Genomic DNA, 9,776 nt, shown 5'->3' on the forward strand with positions numbered 1-9,776 from the left:
CGATTTTGCAGATTTTGAAAGTTGGATTTTAAGTTACTCTTCGAATTTGGCCATGAAATTTACTGCTCTCCCAACATTTCCAAATTCACTTGGAAAGTGGAAACTAATTTGATATAACTGAGTTTCATCTGATAAAATGAACAAATACAGATGGATAAAAAGAAATTGATATCTCATGTTATTTAGTCAAGAAGATTTATAAAATGATTTTTTATAGTACAAGATGTTTTTTTTTTTTCGTTTCAAAGAGAGCCATAAAAGACGATTTTGATATTAACATAATTCAAACCTGGGTCATAAGTTCCATCTCACATAACTTTACCAACTAAACAAGTTGACATTTGCTAGAGTAGCACGAAATGTTAAGATATTCGATATCTTAGGTTATTGAGTGCGTGAATTTCTAGTCATTATCAAAAGTTGATTCAAATCTAAACAATTGTACACATTAACTCCAAAAATACACAAATACCCAATAACATAAGATTTTTTTCATACTACATTCCTCCGTTAATGAACAATTTTTAAACATGTTATATGCATACAACAGTCTTACACGAGATCATCTCAAAATATAAAACCGTTAAAAACATTATTCAAAATGCTCAATTATTATTATAAGAAAGCGTCTTGCTTGTGACGCGCTAATTCCGTCATAAGCTGAAGACCTCTTACAAAAAAGGAGAGAGGACAAGGTGGGGCACCCCCCATGTGCTTCCCCACTCACCTCTCATGGGTATTTTGTGAGAGAAAACGGTATCCGTCACAAGCTTGTGACGGATATCACCGTCTTCAATGAGATTTTGTGTTATTATAAACCAAAAGACACCCCCAAATTATATGGACCCAAATATGACATACTTTTACAATTTTTTTTACCATCTCTATTATTATTTGCGTAAGCTAAAGAATGCTGTCCTACAACCAAGCATAAAACCTAGACGAGGGAATCTAACTATTTTGTAACGGCTCTTCTCCTCTTTGGTTGTGGAGCCAGATAAATAGCCGTTATATGGGGGGCCACCTCTTATTGAACCGTTTTTTTCAAATATTATATAACCGTTACACCACTTACTCCATTTTCTCCTCACAAATTTCCAACCACCTTAACCTTCACAAAACCCAAAAATAACCTCAAAAAACAGCTCAAATACAAGCTAAAATTCCCATTTTTTTCATTAATTTTTTAATTCAATCTTCTCTAAAAATCTCAAAGATTTGATTTTTTTATTTACAATGACGGTTGAAGTTGCAATCGAAGAAACCCAGAAACAGGAAGTTGTTGTTTCTGAAGAAGAAGCAAAAATGGTGACTGAAAATGAAGAGAAAGTTCCGGAAAAACCCGAAAATGAGGAGAAAGATGAGAATGAGGCGAAACCCGGGTTGATTGAAAAGAGCTCTTCTTACAGGGAGGAGAGTAATAACCTCTCTGACCTTAAGGAAAGTGAAAGGAAGGCTTTAACCGAGCTAAAGTCGCTAATTGAAGAAGCGATTTTAGGTAACACTCTTCTCGAAAAACCCGAGAAAAAAGATGAATTGGAGGGTAAAAAAATTGAGGAAATTGAAGAAGTGTTAATTTGGGGTGTACCATTGTTACCTAGTAAGGGATCAGAGGGTACAGATGTAATTTTACTGAAATTTTTAAGGGCTAGAGAGTTTAAGGTTAATGAAACATTTGAAATGCTTAAGAAAACCCTAATTTGGAGGGAGAATTTCAAAATTGGGTCAATTTTGGAGGAAGATTTAGGGGTTGATCTTGAGAATGCAGCTTATATGAGTGGCTATGACCGCGAAAATCACCCGGTTTGTTATAATATATTTGGGGTTTTTGGTAATGAAGAATTGTATTCAAAGACATTTGGGAGTGAGGAAAAGAGAGAGCAGTTTTTGAGGTCTAGGTTTCAGTTTATGGAAAGAGGGATTAAAAAACTCGATTTTCGACCCGGTGGTGTTACTTCTATTCTTCAGGTTTATGATCTTAAGAATTGTCCTGGTCCTTCTAAGAAGGAGATTAGGAATGCTACTTTCAAAGCTATTGGCCTTCTTCAAGATAATTATCCTGAATTGGTTGCGAAAAATGTGAGTTCTTTTTTTCGTCTCCCTCCGTTTAAATTAGTTATTTAATTAAAGTAAACAAATGATTTGAACGTTTTTTTAATGTGACAGGTGCTTATTAATGTGCCATTTTGGTACTATGCTTTTTATGCATTGATCTCACCTTTCTTGACTCAAAGAAGCAAGAGCAAGTTTGTTGTTGCTCGTCCTCCTAAAGTTACTGAGACCCTTCTTAAGTGAGTGATTGTTTTCTTAATTTCCGCATTTTTTTTATAGATCTAGCGTTTTCTTTGATTCGGATTTCTAAAATAAATCAAAACGACTCACTAAAATGTAAGTCAGGTAGAATGCAGGTTTAAATTACGTTAATTTAAACCTGCATTGTACCTGGCTTACTCGGGTTAAGGGGCCGGATGTATTGAAAATAGACTATGTTGTTAAATCCGGCCCCTTAACCAACATTTGTAGGAATCCTTGATATATTACCTTGTTAAATCGGGATTATGTCTAAATACATCGGACCCCTTAACCGTCATTTGTAGGAATCCTTGATATATTGGGCAAGTGTTATATGTTGGCTTGCAATTTCTTAAACTTTGAATATTTAGGTATATCCCATTTGAGGAAATCCCGGTCCAATATGGTGGATTGAAGCGCGAAAATGAAGCTGAATTTAATGGAGACGAAGGGAAAGTCACGGAAATCGTCTTAAAACCAGGATCAACTGAAACTATTGAGATCCCTGCTCTAGAGGTACATAAAAATCATGTCTTTTAACAATTCTTAATAGCATTATACGTAATCTGTATAATAACAAAACTGTGAATTTTCGATTAACAGGCCGGAAAAGCATTGGTTTGGGAATTGGCTGTATTGGGTGGGGAAGTGAGCTACAAGGAGGAATTTATCCCAACAGATGAAGGGTCTTACACTATTATCATTCAGAAGGAGAAGAAGATGGAATCGATGGAAAAGCCGGTTAGAAACTCGTTCAAGAACAATGAGGCAGGAAAGATTGTGCTTACCATTAACAATCAATCAAAGAAGAAGAAACGAGCCTTTTACCGATACAAGAACTAGACCAATTGCAAATGCCTGCCTGCCTGCTTATATGTTGTTGTTGTTGAATTGAGATTATAATTTATGGTAACTTTTGGTGTAACAAGAAATTCTTTGTAGGTTTAATTGAAGCATTCTTTTGGTTGATTTATTGTGTTTGATGAAATTCAGAATTTCTTTGCCAAATTATTGAAAGAGAACCCTTGCACAAAATTACCATTTTTTTTTCAAATAAGCGCACTTATATCACTTTAAGAATCGAACCTCAATTTCATGGTTAAAGTAAGAAAGCTCTCTACCACTTGAGCTAACAAAATTACCATCGATTAGGTAAAATGATCAAGTAGGTAAAATGATCAGGTTTCACACAGTTACCTGTAAATGACAGGAAGACATAGGAAAACTAATTGAGTATAAGTACTACGAGGTGCAGATATCAACTAGATTGGTAAATGGCAGATAAAGTTATGAGAAGTGGTACACTCGTAGACGTTAGTCATGACTTAGGTTCAAATTCGGTGATAATAAAATAAAATAAAACTACGAGGTAATTTCACTAATAAATTCCTAATATCTTGTCTGTAACAGTCCAACATTTATCCTCCGTGCTTGCTATAAAACAACCAAATATTTAAAAATACAACGTATTACCTTAATTTGAAAGCAAAATATGTCCAAATATTTAATTAAATAATTTTAAATAAAATAAAATAGGGAAAATTGCTCTTGTGAGTTCCTTTAAACAAAAATAAAAATAAAATAGGGAAAAGTACGAGGTAATTCGGTAATAAATTCCTAATATCTTGTCTGTAAGAGTCCCAACATTTATTCTCCTTGCTATAAAACAACCAAATATTTAAAAATACAACGTATTCCCTTAATTTGAAAACAAAATATGTCCAAATATCTAATTAAATAATTTTAATAGTATTATTTCCTATTATATCAACTTAATTGTATTGATTCTTCCTATAAGTACATACAAAATAAGCCTTGTTTAAAATTATCCCTACAATTTTGCTTATTTTCACACAAAGACGTTCTTCTTAAGCCTTTAAGATATTAGACATGGTTTCATTGTCAGCAAATCTAGGGATTGTCTGTACAATTCTGCTTTGTCTTCTTGTGGGGTTCATATATTTGACATACTACCAACCATCTACTAGCGATTCCAACAAAATAATATTCGGGTGGGGATGGAAGATATGTGGTGCATTAGAGATCATTTTCCTATTCCTTTGGTTCTATACTATACCCATCCGCCGTCGTAAGAGTTGCCCTCCTCCTCCTCCTTCTCCTCCTGCTTGTGATGTTTGAAGAAATATATACGGTATTCGGTTTTCAGCCAGATCGTTCTACATCTGTTAGGATGGTTAAATCTAAGTATTTGTTATTTCTAAATATAAGTACTCCCTCTGTTTTAGTCAATAGTTTACATTTACTTTATTTTTCTCTCACAAAATAAAGCAAGTGTAAAACTCTTCACTGGAATAGAGAGCGCAGTATAGAGGAGTTTGCTAACTTACATTTATGTACGTTTGTGTGAGTCCTTATAAGCTACTCCGTATTATTATTGTTATTGTTATTATTATTTTGATATTTTATTCATTCGTCCCGTTGTGTATGATTTTAACAAATAAAACGCACTAGTTACTGCAAATGATAAAAAAAAACTTAGCTTTTATTTATTCGTCCCGTTGTGTATGATATAAATTAAAGCTCGGAAAATTTACTCTCTAGCTCAGAATATATGATAAAAGCTCGGAATTCTTACGTTTTCTGAAACGCCGAAACTATTACGTAAGTTAGGAACTTTTTTCGTAAAATGGATTCCAAAAATCACAATTCATATTCAATCCGCGAAGTCAAGTTTGTTAAACTTAAATTTAGAGACTTCGTAAAGTTTCTTAGAGAGCTCGTAAATTTTCTTACATAGCTCGGAAAAGTTATTCACAAGTTCAGAATATATCTTAAAAAACTCGAAACATTTACTTGTAAACTAAAAAAAATACAAGGCTAAAAAAATTACAGCTCAAGAAATTTACTCGAAAGCACAAACTGAATCATACAAAACTCGAAATCTCAAAATACATATGCCCAGAAAATACATGTCAATATACAAATTGATGTCGAAATTTACCTCAAAATAATGTTATGAGCAATTTTTCTTTCTTGATAGTATTATCAATTGTTTATATTTTTTCATTATAGAATAAATATGAGAATGTTTTATTAAGAGAAGTGTGAGAAGTTTAACGTTAGATTTGCGTTTTGTTTTTGAGTTGGCTTGAGCCAGTTGTATAATACTAGTATATAACTGGTTGTAGGATAGTATTTGTGGTGTTTGGTTGGCTACTTTGAAATGGAATAGAATAGATTGAGTTCATTCAAATATTTGGTTGAGTAGTAATTTTGGAATGGAGTTAGAACGAAACAAGACTCAAACCATACTATCAAACTCCATTTTATTCCATTCCGACTAAGGCCCAACCTTTTGGACTTAATTTCAGTTCTAATAAGTTCAATTCGATTCGGCTCTTTATTAAGTTCGATTCGATTGGCTCCATTCATTCGATTCGATTAGAGATCCGTTTAGTTCAGTTCAGATTAGTTTATTTCAACATTAATATTGTTATATCAATTTAGTTACTATTTTTTTATTATATATTAAAATTTATTTTTGATATTTTTGATATTACTATTATAGTTATTATTATTATTATTATCATTATTTTAATTATATTTATTATATTTATTTATTATTATATTATTACGATTCATGGAAATATTAGTGTATTATTATTATTATTATTATTGTTATTATTGTTATATTATTATTATTATTATTATTATTATTCATATTATTATTCATATTATTATTATTCATATTATTAATATATTCATTTATATTAATAGTATTAATATCATATTTATTATTATTATTATATTAATAAATTATTAGATTATATCTATTATTATTATATCTATTATTATTATTATTATTATTATTATTATTATTATTATTATTATTATTATTATTATTATTATTATTATTATTATTATTATTATTATTATTATTATCCTTTTATTTTTATTTGATTCGATTCGAGATCGATTGATTCGATTCGATTCGATTCGATTCGATTGCTAACTCTATTAAGTTAAGTTAAGTTCAGTTTAGCTCAATTAAGTTCAGTTCAGACAATTTCAGTCCAAAAGAACATGGGCTTATTGAACCAAACGACCCCTTAGTGTATTATAAAATCGCCATAAATAAAACCATCTTATAAATCTTATCCTCCAAAAACAGACCAAAATAAAATGCCATGCCTACTCATTTTTTTTATTGGTTTTAAAATGAGCGTACTATATCACGAGTTAGAATCGAACTTGAGCGTATTCTTGTTCTGAAATGTATGTCTACTCATAAGTCATTGCATTATCCTATTAATAAGAGTTTTAATTTACACAAGTCCATGTTACTATTTTTTTTATCTGTTTATGAAATATCGAAAATTTTGGAATTTGGTGTCATAGAGCCGAAACATTAATGCTAAAAACATTTCAGAATCAAACAGTTTAATCCTAGGATCTCAGAACGATTCTCACGTGAAAATATGACACAAATATTCTTATTATTATTATTGCAAAATAATTAATTAGCCATCATAAATTTCACGACATACTCACATAATCCATACAAATAAATTATTCATAATTTACTATCATTAACGCATGCTCGCTTCAATTTACATTTATATACTAATATAAATACAAATACGATCATCGTGTATTTTCACAAAATTATACTGTAAGTCATTCATTCTTCTAAACATTAAAATTGTAGTCATGAACAAACTACTTGCTTCTACTATAATTATTCTGGCTGCTCTCTTTCTTGTGTTACTAATTGTCCCGCTCGTATCGGGATTTAGTGGTTCTAGCCTACCGTTCTTGTGGATAGGCTTGGCATGTGGTATTTTAGACATAATTATCATTCTCTCTTGGCTAATTTCTGGATGCATTCGCGGTCGTAAGAGTCGTTGCCCTGCTCCTCCTCCCGCTTCTGCTCCTGCTTCTCCAGCTCGTTCTGACATTCCGTGAATCGGTATTATATTTGGTATCGTATAGTTGGGTCGGGCTACATACGTTTAGCTCGTGTTATTCATGTGTTATGTAGTTAATATTTACTCCATCGGCTCTAATCATTTGTTTATCTTTAACTTTATATTATAAGAATAAAAAAAGTGATAAATATTGAGATGAAAAGAATATTATTTACCTAATAATAATTTTCGATTATACGTATTGTACGAAGTATCTACTAAAATCTAAATTATGTTTATTATGTAAATTTAAATGAATGCTTATAAGAAGTGGAGTAAAATAAATTTTAGCCTTTTCTTCATCTCTAAATAATACTCCTATTCCATTTCTATTCTCTTAGATTGACTAAAAGTCACGTTTAAGAAAATTTGGTGAATATCATAAAATAACCTTTGACTAATAAAAAACTTAGATACAAAATAGTCTCTCGTCTCACCTATTTTTTTACGTTTACTTTTTTACATTTGCCAATGTACATTTTGTTTTGTTCATATTTACTAAAAAAAAATTTACTAATAAAAGTTGATATTCTTAATGTAATTATTATGACGATTAAAAAAAATCTCACATGACTATATTTTATGTTATATATTAGAAATTATATTAGAGATTTTCTCCTCTTACAAATAGATAGTGCCAAAAAAGTAAATATACAGAACTGGGTGAGACGGAGGGAGTATCAATTATATGTGAGAGAAGTTAGTTAATCGGGGTATGATGGACAGTCCATTATTTTTACTTATAATATTTAGAAAGCGAACAATAATTAATTTAGGATATAATTTTTTTTTTTTTTAAAAAAGTGAAACGGAGTGAGTATAAACAAATAAACCACATAAAATGCTTATGAACATTTTGATTCTTAAGTGTATGTCGAATATTTTTTTTGGTCTAAACCATCCGGTAATCCGAACCACATTGGGCTGACTAATCCGGATTTCGGGGCGTGTCCAAGGATTACGATATTTAAACCCCTCCCAATCGCAGTTGTGGGAGATCGATCCGCAGAGTGTATGTCGAATATTGAGATGTGTATAACCTTGCTAAAGTCATGAGGTGATACTCATCATTTGGATTCAAAATCCCTTAATTTGAAAAAAGAAAATGCCTTTTTGTGACTTTTTAAAACCCAAAAAAAAAAAAAATGAAACCACAATATCCATGCTATATAATTTAAATTATTAATTAATCTTATTAATATACATAATTTTAACGGAATATTCACGTGGTATTCCTAATATTTACCACTTTGCGCATGATACCCAATATTTTAAGTTTGTGTACATATATATTACTCTTCATTTGATTTTTATGTACACCATATATTTTTTGTCGCTCTAACAGACTTCAATTCAACATAACCCATGCACCGGAATTCGAAATCGGCCAATTTTTTTTGTTTTACACCCATTTTCTTGTCATAATCTACGATTCGAGGAAAAAAAATTGTCGACTGACATTTTTTAGGGTTTTTTCGCACGAAAACCTAAAATCGATCATAACTTCAATCTTAAATTTCCGAATTACTATTTTTTGTTTTATTAAATTATAGATCTCAAAAAAGTAATAAAAAAAACTTGGTCAATTCTGATTTCTGGTCTACAATTTTTGCTCAATTGAAGATTCGAAGAACAATAAAAAGAGCATGTTGTACTTCAAAATCAAACCTCAAGGTTATCATGTGCACAAATTTAAAAAAATTGAATACCACATGCAAAATAACATAGTTTAGAAGTATCACATAAATTTTCCGTAATCTTAATAATTATTATATCACCAATGGACCAAAAAAAAAAAAAAAATTATCATATCACCCTAATCTTACATAATACATATATATTCCATAATTTTATTAATATATACAAATTTCCTTAGCAAGAAAATCAAATATTAATACTTGAATTATTTTCATGCTGAAACTTGCCAAGTTGCTATATATAAATACAAATATGTTCATCGTATTTTTTTTCAAAACTTAGCTGTCATTCTTCTAAGCTTTTAACATATTAGTTAGACATGGGTTGTTTGTCGACGACACTAGCGACTGCGTCGATAAATCTGCTTATTTTCTTCGCGGTGTCCCTAGGTTTATTCTTATCACCGTTGGCTGATGGTGGTATTAGAATAACACGATCAATGTTGTTTCTCGCATGGGTGATATGTGGTCTTATAGCCTTACTAATGCTCTCGCTCTATTGTATGTTTAGTAGTAGCCCTCGACGTTGTAAGTGTCGCCCCGCCGCCTCGACTGCTCCTGCCACTGATAATCCTGCTGTTGCAACTTCCGTCTAGTCGTTATTTATTTTAAATTGTTACTCGTACGTATAAATTTGCTAGACATAAACATTTACGGAGTATTATTTATGTATGGTGTAGTATTTTATTTTTCAAGGATTCGTATGTTTACGTAAGTTTTGGATGGATGTCAATCCGTCAATATGTGTGAAGAAACCCAAAGTTCCACATGTGAGGGTTGGGCCTACGTTGTGGACTCTTTCTCCTCCGTTTGGGTGCGGCCCAGGCCCGTTGTTGAATTTAACAATATGTCATGGGAA

The 9,776-nt window shown here is 31.1% G+C and overlaps 1 protein-coding gene across 1 annotated transcript; it reads left to right on the forward strand.

Annotated features, from left to right (window-relative positions):
- Positions 1 to 1,079: 1,079 nt before the first annotated feature.
- Positions 1,080 to 3,261, forward strand: LOC141610981 (patellin-4-like). The gene is made up of 4 exons (XM_074429331.1): positions 1,080 to 2,079; positions 2,167 to 2,291; positions 2,664 to 2,808; positions 2,896 to 3,261. The coding sequence occupies exons 1-4, from the start codon at positions 1,237 to 1,239 to the stop codon at positions 3,133 to 3,135; spliced, it is 1,353 nt and encodes a 450-aa protein (XP_074285432.1). The 5' UTR covers positions 1,080 to 1,236; the 3' UTR covers positions 3,136 to 3,261.
- The last annotated feature ends 6,515 nt before the right edge of the window (positions 3,262 to 9,776 follow it).

This window comes from Silene latifolia, chromosome 11 (assembly GCF_048544455.1).
Source record: "Silene latifolia isolate original U9 population chromosome 11, ASM4854445v1, whole genome shotgun sequence".
Classification (NCBI taxonomy): Eukaryota; Viridiplantae; Streptophyta; class Magnoliopsida; order Caryophyllales; family Caryophyllaceae; genus Silene; species Silene latifolia.

What these genes read in the sequence shown, in the direction of transcription:
- LOC141610981 (XM_074429331.1), top strand. Translation starts at nt 1,237, where the DNA reads ATGACGGTTGAAGTTGCAATCGAAGAAACCCAGAAACAGGAAGTTGTT. An exon ending in CTGAATTGGTTGCGAAAAAT is followed by an intron (nt 2,080 to 2,166) that starts GTGAGTTCTTTT and finishes TTAATGTGACAG; the next exon opens with GTGCTTATTAATGTGCCATT. An exon ending in TTGAGATCCCTGCTCTAGAG is followed by an intron (nt 2,809 to 2,895) that starts GTACATAAAAAT and finishes TTCGATTAACAG; the next exon opens with GCCGGAAAAGCATTGGTTTG.